This window comes from Schistocerca nitens, chromosome 6 (genome assembly GCF_023898315.1).
Source record: "Schistocerca nitens isolate TAMUIC-IGC-003100 chromosome 6, iqSchNite1.1, whole genome shotgun sequence".
NCBI lineage: Eukaryota > Metazoa > Arthropoda > Insecta > Orthoptera > Acrididae > Schistocerca > Schistocerca nitens.
Genome location: NC_064619.1, coordinates 351,087,895 through 351,104,688, shown reverse-complemented (window position 1 = coordinate 351,104,688; position 16,794 = coordinate 351,087,895). Strand labels below are relative to the sequence as shown.

Sequence of the window (16,794 nt, the reverse complement as noted above, 5' to 3'; positions counted from 1 at the left end):
TAGGCATAACATCCACTTCAAGGATGTAAACCTTCTTCGCACTCCTGTCCACTGACACTTAACTCCCTTGCAAAGTAACTGAGTTAATGGTTCTGCAATTTCAGCAAAGCTTTTTAAAAATGTATGATAACTGATTGCAACTGTGTGTGTCTGTGGTGTTACAAAATCATGCATGGATGACATGAAATGAGGACCCATCCTTCCTCCCTTTTGACTGATAATATGTCAGTTAATTACCTTTTGTCTGAGCAAAATGACACTTCTCTATGATAAGTGTAAGATGTCTTGTTTTCAGTCTTTTGAACACATCATCAAAGCATTTAACACATTGTTCTATGTTTCTGGAATAGACTACTGTATCACAAAGATATATCACTCATATGTTTGGTTTCAACCCATGGGGTTCTCCGTTTAACAAGTGCTGGAATGTAGCAGCAGCATTTTATAATCCAAATGGCTTCCTGTGGTTTTGATAATCATGTGAGGGTGCTGCGAATGCTGTTTTAGTCCTGTCATCTGGAAATTCTTCAGGTTGGTTATAACCTTCTAAGATATTATTTCTAATTGTCTAATATTTCCTTGATGTTTAGGATTGGTCAGGCATCTCTTATAGTGTGCAAATTTAGGAAATGCTAGCCACAACAGAAGCCATCGGATGACTTTTTCAGTATGATGAAAATATTTGCTGACCATGGGCTATCGCTATGTTCAATGATCAATGATGCCTTCAGTTAGTTATTGACTTATAAATTAATCAACCAGTGCTTGCAGGTGCTTTACTATTGTATATGGCTTGTAGATTGGTGTATTATCGCCTGTTGGAATGTGAAGTCATGCTATGAGTGTTGCTGACAGTGGACCATGTGAGTTAAACAAGTCTGAGTTTTCTAATAACAATGTTTCCATGGCTTCCTGTTCACTATCTTTGAAGTGACAAACTACATAGTGCAGATGTGTTGATGGTTTGCTTAAGGCTGTGATCATATGTTGATCTATTATTATCATACTCATCCACTATCTCTAAAGTTGCTCTGATTAATCCCCCTTTTTAGAGGATAGCCAGCCAATACAGAGGCAAATATCTCATATACATTACCAGTTAGTTCATTTGGGGAACCATTTAAGAGATTTTGATTGCATGGTAGTTAAAGATGCCAAGAGACAGAAAATAAAACAGGTTATGAGTCAGTCGTGCAAAATTTGCAAACCAGAACCATGGCCCTAAGTTTAAATATGGAAGATGCTAGTTCAAAACAAGGGGACATTGGTAGTCAGGGCCTAGCGGCACTCAGAATTGTGACATAAATGATCGCAGTCAGGTAAGTTTCGATGGGTTTGCTGAACTGCCCAATCCCATTATGTGTTTATTTACTGGATTGTTGGAGTTATCTGCCAATAATTTGTGTCAGGTTCAAGAGCTTTTGTGGTTATTAGCCAAGTTGGAGTTTCAGGCTGATACCTTGCGTGCCCCGCACAAGGTAATTCTCTTGCTACTGTATCCTTTAACTAAAGGAGTGTTAAATGTATTAGTTTTGGAAGTTTAACAAGTCAGCAGTCTATTAAATATCTGAGGACTATAATTATAGCTAGGAAATTGTCAGCACGAATGTGAATCGAACTTGTGCGCAAGTTTTTTGGCAAGTGCAGGCTCTGCTGAAACATTAGAACAATACATGGAGGGGATCCGCAACGCATTGTTGGCTCTGGATATGTCTATGGCTGAGTCCATTGTCATATCTAACGTTCTTGGGGGGATGCACCCTGATGACCAGTCACGGCTAGTTTTTGCTAGATGACCGACTAGGCCTTTCGGAGTTGGACCAAGTAGTGGAGTCAATTCAGGCCCTCACGTTCACTGATCCCCAGTGTAGTACTAATTATAGCATAGGGACAGTATCTTTAGTTCCAACGAATAGCAAGTTATGCGCTGAGCCTGTTGTGCAGACTAGGAAGCAGTGTTTTTGCTGTGACGACACTAATCACTTAGTGTGCGATTGCCCTATTCCTAAAGGATCACAGGCAAATCTCTGATGCCATAGGAAGAGAGGAGGTAGGGATTGTAAGCTACCCTTCTGATGTGCACACATCTGTGCTCCCGGTATGCCCCCTCTCCACTACATTTGTACTAGTGTGGGAACAGAGCCCCTTTGTGGACTGCTTGATTCCGGGAGTTCAGTGTCCTTGATTGACCATAAATGGTATTTGGAGTTACAACGACTGAATAGGTTATCTGTTGTGGGACCTACCTGGCAGAACTGTCACGCTGCAATTGGGGACAAGTTGCCTGTGGTGGGAGAAGTGCAGGGTAGCCTATCAGTCTGTGATTTTACATGGCCAGTTATCTTGTTGGTGGGTAAGGGATTAGCCATACCCTTACTCCTCGGTTGTGATTTCATTCAGCACACTGGGTTGGTATTAGACTACGCTAGTCACACATTAAGCTTTAAGTTCAGACTGCAGCAAGAGATAGTGCTGTGTGCATGTGATCATTGTAACTTGGTCAGTATGGTGGAAGCAAAGCCAACAGGTTTGAGGTTAGTCACATTCCTGATGATCATGTGGCTCAGTTAATAGAATTGTTAGATGAGTTTCCTGACATGCTTTCTGAGAACTTGGTGTAACTAGCCTGATTGAATATCACATTCATTTGTATGATGGACTACCAGTTTGGCAGTCGCCATATGACACTATGTTGCAGGAGGGCCTTATCAGACCGTCAACCTTGTTTTATGCTTCACCAATATTTCTTGTTCCTAAAGCCAGCAGTAAGGATTATAGACCTGTAGTTGATTATTGGTTATTGAATAAGAAGGTTATGTTGGAATCCATTCCCTTACCCAATATTTGTAATTGTTTTATTTGGTTTTCAGGGGCGAGATGGTTCTTGATCTTAATCAAGCTTATTATCAGATTCCCCTTAGTGAGGAATCAAAACATGTTACCGCATTCTGCATGGACTGGAATCTCTTTGAATTTAACAGTGTTCCCTTTGGTTTGGCTACTGGTGCTGCAGTATTGTCAAGCTTGTTGGACCGTGTTTTGGGAGATTTAAAACTTAAGTGTGTGTATAACTATCTGGATGAAGTTGTGGTGTATAGCCGAACCTCCAAAGAACACCTTTCCCATCTTGAGCAGGTGTTGTGTAGATTTCGTTCCACTAGATTGACTGTTAAGCCAGCCAAGATTACTCTTGCTAGACACCAAGTTTCATTTTTAGGCCATCTTGTCTCAGGCGACAGAGTTAGAATTGATCAAGAGCGGACCAGTGAGATTAAGAAATTTCTGCCTCCAAGGACAAAGAAGCAGGTCGTGTGTTTTATTGGCGTGGAGAATTATTTTCACATGTTCATCCCCAATTTCACACAGTTCACTGCACCTCTCAATGACTTGCGAAAGAAAGGCCAAGAGTTTATCAGGGGAGACAGCCAACAAAGTGATTTCAAGGCGATTAAGACCACAATAGTGAACCCCCCTATTTTGGCAGTTCCAGTTTTCCAGAAACGTTTTTGAGTCCAAACTGATGCTTCCAATGCCAGGATAGTAGCTGTCCTTCTTCAAGAGGATCAGGGCATGAAGCACCCCCTTGCCTTTGCTTCAAGGAAGCTCACCGCTACAGAGTTAAACTATTCTGCTTATGAGTGTGAGGCTCTTGCAGTGCTCTTCACCTTGGATAAATTTTGATTTTATTTAGAACATAGGTAGTTCATCCTCAAAACTGACAATCAAGCACTGAGTTGGGTCCTAGTGCGGCCTCAAAATACCGGAAGGATTTTTAGGTGGGCAGTCCATATTTCAGCCTTTCCTTTTAAGGTGCATCATATTAAAGGCTCCAACAATCAGGTAGCTGACGCTCTTAGCAGGATGTTTAGTGAAGACCTCAAATCTCAACCAGGGGGAGAGTATGACTCAGGTAGTCAAGTGGTGAATAGTGAGCTCACAGAGATCCCTCAATTATTCATTGACCTTAAAACCAAGCAGAATGAGGATCCGTATTTGGGTCCGATCTAGTGGAAGGTTACTGTTGGCAAAGGCCTGCCTGGTTACTCTTTAAGGAGTGGGATACTCTGTAAAGAGGTTGGTAAGCCCAGAGATGCTAGGATTTGCTTACCACTTGATTTAGTTTCACCTCTCTTTCAGTATTTCCGTAATTCTGTACTAGGTGGGCACCTCAGCCTCTATAAAACTTTGGCCAAGGTGTGGCCCCATTGACGTGGCCTTCTCTGTACCGTGATGTGCAGCAGCTCTTCAGTCAGTGTGATGACTGTAGGAGCAAGGCCAATTTTCATCCCCTTTTGGGTCTACCTCAATCTCAAAGAGAGCAGTGACCGATGGATAAGATATTTATTGACTTTGTAGGACCTATGCCTAGGACTAAGGGAATGTACCATTACAGCTTCGTCGTCGTGGACGACTTTTTGCATTTTGTATGGTTGCTGCCCAGTACTGGGGTCACTGCGAGTATAACCATACATCATCTGACCCATATTTTTTCATGGTTTGGCCCCCCAAAACAACTCGTTAGCAATAATACCCCTGCCTTTGTTTCAAGAGAGTATAAACAGATTTGCTTACATAGTGGAATCAGGCATATTACAACTACCCCTTACTATCCACAAGCATCCTTGGCAGAAAGGATTAACTGTAACCTAAAGGCAGTGCTTATAATTTACCATGCCAAATCCCCCAGTAGGTGGGATACTACACTCCCGTGGTTAAATTCCGCGTTCAACATGGCCCAGCATGAAACTTCTAGGGCAGTTCTGGCTGAGTTAATGTTGGCATATACGGTCAATTCCCCTCTCTCCAAACTTTGGCAGATCAATGACGTGTTGCCATTTTCCATTACTCTGGATACCCTTAGGGAAAATTTGCAATGTGCTTGAAACAAAATGGAGTTAGCCCATCGTTGGCAAGCTGAATGTTATAACCAAGGCAGAAGCGTTTTTCAGGCTAAGACCGGGGGATAAGGTGTTTACTAAGAACATCACTGGTCGGAATGCTAATGCTATGGGAACTCGTAAGTTTGTACAGCATTACCTGGGACTGTGTGTTGTCACCAGAGTCTTAGGTCCTATTAATTTGTTAGTTAAGGAGCTTGCAATGGGCAAGAGGTTCAGAGTACACCTTAGTTAAATCAAGCCTGTCAGATAAGTCTCTTTCCCTTCTTTCAGCGGTGGTAAGACAAAAGGGGAGGGAGGCTGGACAGGTTTGAGTGGGAGAGGTTGAGCTGTGGTGCGCCTTTTCTGGCACACCATCTCTTTGGACGACTATCAATTACCTGGCTGTACTATGATCTTTGCCCCTGTTGTGATCTGGTGGCAGGTATTTGCGGTCAGGGAGTTGGTTGTGGGATTTGCTACGAGATGCTAGGACATGCTTGAGGGGACAAAGGAGCAAAACACATTGTTCATTAAGTAATTCTAATTTGCTGATTGCTTGAGAAGGAAGCCATTGGTCATTTTGGAGATTGTTTTAAGATGGCCACGTGTTGATTGTATGTTAGCTGTTTTATGAATATCATCTTTAATAAATTATTGATCTACTAGTTGTTGTGCTTAAGGAGAGACATTATAGAGGCCTTGACCTTCCATGCTAATCTCGACTTCCTAGCTCACACTACTTTTACACTTACAAGATTAATAATGAACACTGCCTGTTTTAAGCAAACTCAACAGACTATCACACCCAAAACTCATACGAATAATCTTAACTAATATTTGTGTCTAATTGACCAGTGGCACTTGGAACAATCATGTGCTGCATGATCACAATGCCTACAAGTGGTGCAAGTTACTAGCACCATTATAATACATGGCACACTATATCCATTCAAATTATAGCTATTATGCATCATGGGTACCAAATAAGTTTCCTTGCAGTTGCCTCGAAGTTGTGATAGATCTGTAGGTTTTTACAAAAGTAATTTTCCACTTTATATGCCAATCTCTATGTCCAAACCTGGCCATTACAAAACAACAAAATAGAAAGGCCAGTAAAAAATGCTCTTTTGACTCACTGCTTTGCAGTCATAGCTGATCACTAAAGAACATCAGTGTCATGTTGATGTTGCTGAAGAACCATTTCTGATGCCAAACTTTGTGGATGTCGAGCAGAGTCACATCTAGCTTGCAGGATGGTGATGTGGACCTGTAGAGCATCTTTTGGCACAAATAAAACATGATTAGAAAGTTAACATTTATTGATTCTGATTTACAGTTCAGTGTCTTTTTGTCAGCCTCAGGTGACACCTTGTGCCAGTGACACAGTGGAATTCCACTGACTCCTGTTGTCAGCTCAAATGGCTATCATCAAGGCCATTACTCTGCAACTCAGCTGAAGTCTTATGAGCTGCTGTCTGGCAGTCTACGGGCAAAGCTGTAGCATGAGTATGTGCCCCACACTGCACTTGAGCATACTTTATCCTGATCTGGAAGATGGCGATGACCCACAGTGACCCATTGGGATGTACCACACTTTCAGAAGTCATGTGGTCAACTGATCATGATTCCCCCACCCCATTTAGGTTGGCCCTTGGCCCCCAGAAGTTTCTGCTGCAATGATCAGGAACAGCAGCATCAAATGACTCTTTCATACAGAATTGATGATGATGATGATATTAGTGTGTTAAGCACTGTGTGATGCACTGGTTTTGGTAGACCTTAGTCTCCCCATCAGTGATGTGTTAGTTGATGGCCAATGTGAAGTCCTGTGAGTGGCAGGTCATGATAACAACTAATCATTTCATGTGGCTCACTGGCCTGATGCAAGTCTTTCAATTGGACTCCACTTCAGCCACTTGCATGTCCCTAACGAGCCCCAATTTTCCAACTGGGGAAAGGGGGCTCACAGTTTGACAGAATTCTGAACCATGTATCATTTCTGGTGACTCCACACATAATTGTGAAGTGAAGGCTGGGTTAAAATGCAGGCTGAAAAATCCATGGTCCAACTGGAATTTAGTTCTGCGACCTCTTGATATCCAGGCAAATGCTTTACCACTAGACCACCATGCCCAACACATCATGGTTAATTGGATGTTGTCAACTTGGGAATGGCAAGCTGCATTTTCCTGAGATGTGCTGAACATCTAATATATCAATGTCACTACATAATAGTCATTGAACTGGGTGCTTCAGTACAAACACCATTGATTCTAATGCCCAACAGAATACAGAGCTGGAAACCTGCAATATTTATCGAGACGGGTGGGATATGATTGATGTGAGGCTTCATTTGTTACAACTGAATGTGACCCCCTCCTTTACTTGTGGGCACTGGTCCTCATTCCACTGTGTTAGCTTACCAGTTTGTTACAGGCTCTCAACTGTGATGTCAAGTCTCTGAAAGGTGTTATTGCATCTGAGATAAAGCTTGTTGCTTCATGTAATGAGAGCTAATGAATATAATCAGTCTCCCCCTTCCCCCTCCCCCCCCCTCTCTCTCTCTGTGGATATTTTGCTAAATGTATAACTCATGCCTGGCAGTCGGTGCCGATGGAGCAACATGCGCTGCTTATGTATGTGACCAGCTTACACTGTTTATTGTTTCTTTCCACCGCATAGCTGTCACCACCTCTATCAGGTGTTGCACGTGGCTATCTCTGATAGCATGAACTTAAGAAAAATGTTGATTTCTTCTCCTTTTCTACTCTGTAGCACAACAATACCTACAAATTCGAAGCAAAATATATCTTGTTAGTGGCTTCTACAAATTACATGATCATCTATATTGGAGGACTGATTGCATGAAAAGTACATTTTCAGGCTTCTGTTGTTACAAATGTAGTTGACTGTCAGTCTTTTGGTAAACAGGAAATTGTCAATTATATGTTGTGCCAGAATTTTAAAGAGGACAATGTAACACAACTGAGGAAGCAGCAGTTTTTTAAAGTATACTGGTAGCTGCCTTACTACTTTTAACATGTTAAATTTAGCCTTTCTAAATACAGTGTAGTGCTAAATTATTATTTCAACAGGTGCTTCTCTTTTGTTAATGTGTAACTTGACTTCTTATGCTCTCCTGAAGGTTTCCTCCTTGTGATATTCATGGTGAGAGTTGTGTACATTAAATCAGTGATATATTTACATAATGAGATTATAAAATCTTGATTGTTGAATATCAGCAATAAGTGAATTAATATGCATTCTGATAATAATTCTGCAGATATACTGGCAAGAAGAAAGCAGAAGGCATAAGTAACCATAAATTGTTGTTTTGCACTAAATATGCACCCTCCATTTAGGTATGCAAGAACATCAAAAACCGGCAAAGAGCAATGGAATAAATTTAAAAACCTAGATAGCGCCTGCTTGCTGTGACTTCTTCCTCACTAATATATATTATATATTGCATAGATGAGAGCTGGGCAACACTTCATGTTGGAAACTATGTGTAATTCCTTTTGTTTATGATATTGTACTAGTGACTTACATTGATATTTATTAAGAGTATCATTCACTTCTATTCATGTTTGCGTTAAGTTACCCCATTCAAATAATACCTGACTTTATTTTATAAGTACTATGATAAGCATCAGAAAACACAAACCATGCAATATTTACCTACCACCCTCGAGAGTGGTGACAAAATGAGGTGGTGATGCAGGGCCTGAGCCAACCTGGTTGAAAGCACGCACAGTAACCTCATAGCGTGTGTAGTGTTCCAGGGAAGTGAGCAGCACTTCCAGCCTATGTGCACCCCTGACAGTGCGCTGCAGCTGCTGCCCCTGACCGCCTGGTCCAGAAACTTGCCGGTAGTTTACGTGGTAGCCAAGGATCTCTCCATTTGCATAGCTCTGCAGTGGTGGCTACAACATAGCACAAGTTCATTTAATGAATTATTAGGATTCAGTAATTTTTGTTTACAAATTGTTATAAATCAATAAAACAATTAGCATATGCACAGTATCTATTATGTTACAGAGAATAAACAATGGAAAACTCAGGATGGAATGTGTGTGAGTTGTGTTTGTGTGTGTGTGTGAGTGTGCATGTGTGTGTGTGTGTGTGTGTGTGTGTGTGTGTGTGTGTGTGTGTGTGTGTGTGTGTGTGTCTTGTCGCCTTATTTTGATGAAAGCCTTGTTGGCTGAAAACTCATTTTCCAACAGTCTTTATGTTGTGCCTCTCTGTGGCTCAACATCTCTGCTATATAGTGAGTAGCAACTATCCTTTTCATAATAATGTTACAGAGATTTCTACTCAAGACCTGAGTTATCAAACTCTGTATCTTTAGTGGGCATCTCTGCTATAAGATCACCAATCATTTTGAAGTACTGGAGATGAAGCACAGAGAGACTGTAGATTTACTGGTTTGTGTAGGCATGATTATGATTGGATTGGTCAATCACAGAGATTAGATGCAGAAATGAGATATGTTGTTTTGAGTTGATTGGCACATACTGTTTTAATTTGCCATGATAACTCTTCAGTCCTTGTTACAATAAAATATTTTTCCCCCAAAAGCTGTTTGCAATTAATATTCTCTATATATAAATAATAATAATAATAATAATAATAATAATAATAATAATGAAATATCAGAGTATATAGCAACAATGTTTAGATGTGAAATAGCCACAGTTGCTAAATTATGTGGTTTTATTGCATGACTAGGAAAATACTGTGGCTTGCATTGTTGATGCGACCTGTACTTGAAAGGATAGTAGAAGGAAAAATCGCAGCAACATGTCAAGATATGATTACCTTAAGGTACACTGTTGATGATATATGATGTAAACAGTGGCAGATTTAAGTCAGTCGGCACCCGGGAGCAGCAAAAATTTGTCCTCATCCCTACCTCCCCCCACTTCATCACAAGGGGGGGGGGGGGGACATATAGACTGAACACCAGTGGTAGTAGTATGTGATATGTGATTCTGGATGCCAGTGGTGGAAATGTTAATAACTGTAAATGATATGATATATTATATCTAATAACATTAGTATACAATCTAGATGAGAAATACTTTTAGTGAAGATAAGAGTCAAAGTTAGATCAAAGATGGTTGTATAGTACTTTTATAGATCCTCTGTCTCAGGAGCTATATTAGCAAAACATTTAAGGGAAAACTTGGCTAAGGTTGTGCAGAGATTTCCAGATATTGTAATATAGGGCAGTATTTCATCCTCCCTGCCTCAAGCAATTATGGTGGATGATCAGACCCAAGGTTCACATAGTGCTGTTATCCAAAAATTACCTTAACAATCAGAAAATTGACTTTAGAGGGTACATGGAACAAGGAATCAGTTACCCTAACAGTGTTATAGTATCACTGAATACAACATTCAGTAGAAATGCAGGAAGATCTCTGCATAGAAAGTGCAACAATAAAAGAATTTTAGGTTACCTGGGCAGTCAGCATCAAAAATTCATATCTGGGATGGAAATGTTGAGTATAAATGGACAAAACTCAAGGGTATTGTACAATATGCTTTAGACACATATGTGATGAGCAATGTTGGGAGACATGGGATGTGAGACATGGGAGAAACCCACTGTAGTTCAATAACTGAGTTAAAAAGTTGCCTTGAAAACAAAGAGAACTTGACCACAGATTTATTGTAGCTTAGGTCTTGCTAACAAACAAAAGCTGAATGAAGCCAAAATGAGTGCTGGGAGGCACATATGCGAATCATTCAACAAATATGAAAATAATATTCAGTGTACTGATCTGACAAAAAACCTAAGAAGTTGTACACTTATGCTGAGTGAGTAAACCTGAGTCAATGTCTGTGGAATAGAAAATTGACTAAATTGCACAACAGAGTATCTGCATGGATACTCTAAGATTATGGAAAAGAACTTGCTACTCTGCCAACAGCAATTTATTGCGGGTGGCTGGAAGATCAAAGCATTGCAAGTGATTGGAAAAGTAGCCAGATCCTTTACAAGTTCAAGAAGGGTCATCAAAAAGATGCACAAAACTATGGGCCTATGTTTTAAAGTCATTTTGTAGATTTTTGGAACATGGATGATATCTTTCCTGGAGACTGAAAACCTCCTCCATAGAAATAAACATGGATTTTAAAAAAAAGCAGTGTATAATGGTGCTTATGGATGAAGCAGTGTTTCCTGACTTACAGAGGATAATTTGATACTGTTCGTGACTATTGCGTCAGGAACACAATAAGATCAGCTTTGTGACTGGACTGAAGAATACCTAACAAATAGAATACAAGATGTCATTCTTAACAGAGATAAATCTTCACATGTAAAGGTAGTGTTGGGTACTGATACTTACTTTTTACAATACAGTAAAACCTCAGCAATGTGAATTGCTCCGAGTAGAGCTTGAATTTGAACAAAACTAAGAGTGACAACTTTAGAGAACTTTTATTTAAATACAGATTCAGAACTTGCTCTTTGCAGTATTATTACAGTAAACATAGTTATTTTATCAGTTAACATATTACTTAGAGTTTGCTTTCAAAATAATGTTCCAGTAGAAACTCAGAAATTGTACTGTAAACACATACTTATTATTTGAATTTGTGTACAGCTGTTACTACTGTACAAATTTTATTTTTGGAAAAAAGAATCAATAGTTATTTGTTTTTGTGAACAACACCTGTTTTTAGGAGTGTACTACAATTGTCTTTGTAGAAGCATAATGTCAGCTGCGGTTGTCACATTCTTGTGCTCCACGTAATGCCGTGCTAATTGACTGCATCGCTATGAATTGCTTCGTTGCCACCAAAATCGTCCTCTTTTTCTTCATAACTTGAATCGCTGTTTCCTCTATATATTTACCATTTCCACAATAGCACTGCCAATTACGTCATACTGACTGTGCTGTTTCAAACACATTTGCATTTTACTGTCATCTGCATTTTTGCACCCAGAAAAATGAATGAGATATAACAACTGTTTATTTTTGTTTTCTTCTTTAGTTTTCATTATGTTCTCTAAGAGAATTTCTCAACATTTTTTTTTATGTTTCTGATTTTAAAAGGTTCCAAGCTGCAAACTAGTAGACAACATCCTTCAAATTAATTTTTTTTTCAAGGCAGCTTCTACTGATTGTAGCCCAATCAATGAAGAGCAAAACAGTGGAAAATCCAGAAGGAATGTAACAATATTATGAAAAGGATAGTTGATACTCACCATATAGCGGAGCTGCTGAGTCACAGATATGCCCAACAAAAAGACAAAAGAGTTGCCTCTCCCATCATGTGCTGCTGCTGCTTGTTGTCCGGCTTCAGCTGCCACAGACTGGTCATGTGTGTGTGTGTATGTGTACGTGTGTGTGTGTGTGAGAGAGAGAGAGAGTAGTGTAGTGTGAGTGTGTCTGTGTGTCTGTCATTCAGTTTTTACAAAAGCCTTGTTGGCCGAAAGCTTATATTGTGACAGTCTTTTTGTTGTGTTTATCTGCAACTCAACATCTCTGCTGTATGGTGATTAGTAACTAACCTTTTCATAATATTGAAGATAAAAAAAAACTGAATATGTAAAAAAATTAATGTAGTCACAAATTTAATACAATGGTAGGAGGGAGTGTCATGAACAATCTACTAAAAATAGGGTGTGAATGTGCGGTAGTGAGAGGGCATTTAAAGAGCACTGTTATGTTTTTCTTCAACTCAAAAACCACAGATACTAGCGAAAATGTTTCCCATGAAACAACATTAAATTTCCTACAAAATAGATCCTACTCAGTTTTTCTCTAGGACATATAATTTCCATGTTGCAGGGCGAGCAAAAACCACAGAATATTAAACATATCCCCCCCATGAACCATGGACCTTGCCGTTGGTGGGGAGGCTTGCGTGCCTCAGTAATACAGATGGCTATTCCGTAGGTGCAACCACAATGGAGGGGTATCTGTTTAGAGGCCAGACAAATGTGTGGTTCCTGAAGAGGGGCAGCAGCCTTTTCAGTATTTGCAGGGGCAACAGTCTGGATGATTGACTGATCTGGCCTTGTAACACTAAGCAAAACGCCCTTGTGTGCTGGTACTGCGAACGGCTGAAAGCAAGGGGAAACTACAGCCGTAATTTTTCCCGAGGGCATGCAGCTTTACTGTATGGTTAAATGATGATGGCATCCTCTTGGGTAAAATATTCCGGAGGTAAAATAGTCCCCCATTTAGATCTCCGCGCGGGGATTACTCAAGAGGACGTCGTTATCAGGAGAAAGAAAACTGGCGTTCTATGGATCGGAGTGTGGAATGTCAGATCCCTTATTTGGGCAGGTAGATTAGAAAATTTAAAAAGGGAAATGGATAGGTTAAAGTTAGATATAGTGGGAATTAGTGAAGTTTGGTGGCAGGAGGGACAAGACTTCTGGTCAGGTGAATACAGGGTGATAAATACAAAATCAGATAGGGGTAATGCAGGAGTAGGTTTAATAATGAATAAAAAAATAGGAGTGCGGGTAAGCTACTACAAACAGCATAGTGAATGCATTATTGTGGCCAAGGTAGACACGAAGCCTACTACAGTAGTACAAGTTTATATGCCAACTAGGTCTGCAGATGATGAAGAAATTGATGAAATGTATGATGAGATAAAAGAAGAAGGGAGATGAAAATTTAATAGTCATAGGTGACTGGAATTCGAGAGTAGGAAAAGGGAGAGACGGAAACATAGTAGGTGAATATGGATTGGGGGTAAGAAGTGAAAGGGGAAGCCGTCTAGTAGAATTTTGCACAGAGCATAACTTAATCATAGCTAACACTTGGTTCAAGAATCATGAAAGAAGGTTGTATACATGGAAGAATTCTGGAGATACTAGAAGGCATCAGATAGATTATATAATGGTAAGACAGAGATTTAGGAACCAGGTTTTAAATTGTAAGACATTTCCAGGGGCAGATGTGGACTCTGACCACAATCTATTGGTTATGAACTGTAGATTAAAACTGCAAAAAGGTGGGAATTTAAGGAGATGGGACCTGGATAAACATTCTAAACCAGAGGTTGTACAGAGTTTCAGGGAGTGCATAAGGGAACAATTGACAGGAATGGGGGAAAGAAATACACTAGAAGAAGAATGGGTAGCTCTAAGGGATGAAGTAGTGAAGGCAGCAGAGGATCAAGTAGGTAAAAAGACGAGGGCTAATAGAAATCCTTGGGTAACAGAAGAAATATTGAATTTAGATTCCACATCTGCACCCAGAAATGTCTTAAAATTTAAAACCTGGTTCCTAAATCTCTGTCTTACCATTATATAATCTATCTGAAACCTGCCAGTATCTCCAGGGTTCTTCCATGTATACAAGCAGAGAGTCAATTAGGTAAAAAGACGAGAGCTAGTAGAAATCCTTGGGTAACAGAAGAAATATTGAATTTAATTGATGAAAGGAGAAAAAAAATGCAGTAAATGAAGCAGGCAAAAAGGAATACAAATGTCTCAAAAATGAGATCGACAGGAAGTGCAAAATGGCTACGCAGGGATGGCTAGAGGACAAATGTAAGGATGTAGCGGCTTATCTCACTACGGGTAAGATAGATACTGCCTACAGGAAAATTAAAGAGACCTTTGGAGAATAGAGAACCACTTGTATGAATATCAAGAGCTCAGATGGAAACCCAGTACTAAGCAAAGAAGGGAAAGCAGAAAGGTGGAAGGAGTATATAGAGGGTCTATACAAGAGCAATATACTTGAGGATAATATTATGGAAATGAAAGAGGATGTAGATGAAGATGAAATAGGAGATACAATACTGCGTGAAGAGTTTGACAGAGCACTAAAAGACCTGAGTTGAAACAAGGCCCCGGGAGTAGACAACATTCCATTAGAACTACTGACGGCCTTGGGAGAGCCAGTCATGACAAAACTCTACCATCTGGTGATCAAGATGTATGAGACAGGCGAAATACCCTCAGATTTCAAGAAGAATATAATAATTCCAATCCCAAAGAAACCAGGTGTTGACAGATGTGAAAATTACCGAACTATCAGTTTAATAAGTCGCAGCTGCAAAATACTAACGTGAAATCTTTACAGACGAATGGAAAAACTGGTAGAAGCCGACCTTGGGGAAGGTCAGTTTGGATTCCATAGAAATGTTGGAACACGTGAGGCAATACTGACGCTATGACTTATCTTAGAAGAAAGATTAAGGAAAGGCAAACCTACGTTTCTAGCATTTGTAGACTTAGATAAAGATTTCGACAATGTTGACTGGAATACTCTCTTTCAAATTCTGAAGGTGGCAGGGGTAAAATACAGGGAGCGAAAGGCTATTTACAATTTGTACAGAAAGCAGATCACAGTTATAAGAGTCGAGGGACATGAAAGGGAAGCAGTGGTTGGGAAGGGAGTGAGACAGGGTTGTAGCCTGTCCCCGATGTTATTCAATCTGTATATTGAGCAGGCAGTAAAGGAAACAAAAGAAAAATTTAGAGTAGATATTAAAATCCATGGAGAAGAAATAAAAACTTTGAGGCTCGCTGATGACATTGTAATTCTGTCAGAGACAGCAAGGGACTTGGAAGAGCAGTTGAACGGAATGGACAATGTCTTGAATGGAGGGTATAAGATGAACATCAACAAAAGCAAAATGAGGTAATGGAATATAGTCGAATTAAGTCGGGTGATGCTGAGGGAATTAGATTAGGAAATGAGACACTTAAAGTAGTAAAGGAATTTTGCTATTTGGAGAGCAAAATAACTGATGATGGTCGAAGTAGGGAGGATATAAAATGTAGACTGGCAATGGCAAGGAAATCGTTTCTGAAGAAGAGAAATTTGTTAACATCGAGTATAGATTTAAGTGTCAGGAAGTCCTTTCTGAAAGTATTTGTATGGAGTGTAGCTATCTATGGAAGTGAAACATGGACGATAAATAGTTTGGACAAGAAGAGAATAGAAGCTTTCGAAATGTGGTGCTACAGAAGAATGCTGAAGATTAGATGGGTAGATCACATAACTAATGAGGAGGTATTGAATAGAACTAGGGAGAAGAGGAGTTTGTGGCACAACTTGACAAGAAGAAGAGACCAGTTGGTAGGACATGTTCTGAGGCATCAAGGGATCACAAATTTAGCATTGGAGGGGAGTGTAGAGGGTAAAAATCATAGAGGGAGACCAAGAGATGAATACACTGAGCAGATTCAGAAGGATGTAGAAGCTTGCACAGGTCAGAGTAGCACGGAGAGCTGCATCAAACCAGTCTCAGGACTGAAGACCACAACAACAACAACATTAAATTTATATTAAAAATAATGTTTTGATGATATAAAATTACTGTTTACAATTAAATAAAGTGGGTTAAGAACAATTATTAAATGTATGCACCATGTCTAAGTGCAGTAAAGGGCTATTAAAAGATAAATTGTGTTCTGTGGGTGTAAAATGGTGGAGGGGGTGGAGGTTGAGGGGGTGGGGGTGGAGGGTAGCAGTGCGAGGAAAGGTAGGTTGCTGGGTTGTGGTCATGCATTTCCCTCATTCATAGGGCTGCAGACTGAAGCATGAGTGGATGTTTCCCAACTCTATCTATCCAGGTATGCCAACTCTCAACAGCACAGCTTATGACTCATGCAATGTGCAGTTGTGCTGTGGGGGGGGGGGGGGCGGTGGGGGGGGGGGGTTGTTTGCCACAAATTGCATTAACACCGCATGGAGTACAGATATCAGTTACTAATAATACTAATACAAGATACACTTATGTAAAGAATCTACATAAATCTGTGCACACTGTTGTACAGTGCTAGAAGTGAAATTGATTTTTAGCCATCATGTATGGTGGCTGTAGCATTCTTTCGAGAAAGGTAACTTTGAGCACTGCTTGCTTTTCATATTGCAGACAGACTATACTGAGCTGTTTGCAGCTCGCGTTGATGCCTTTCATA

The 16,794-nt window shown here is 40.0% G+C and overlaps 1 protein-coding gene across 1 annotated transcript in view; it reads right to left on the bottom strand.

Moving 5' to 3' along the window:
- LOC126263695 (Down syndrome cell adhesion molecule-like protein Dscam2) overlaps positions 1-16,794 on the bottom strand; it is a 284,179-nt gene that overhangs the window by 227,602 nt on the left and 39,783 nt on the right. Inside the window, exon 8 of the mRNA XM_049960822.1 lies at positions 8,566-8,806. Coding sequence (XP_049816779.1) covers positions 8,566-8,806 — 241 coding nt within the window. The remainder of the gene's footprint in view (positions 1-8,565; positions 8,807-16,794) is intronic.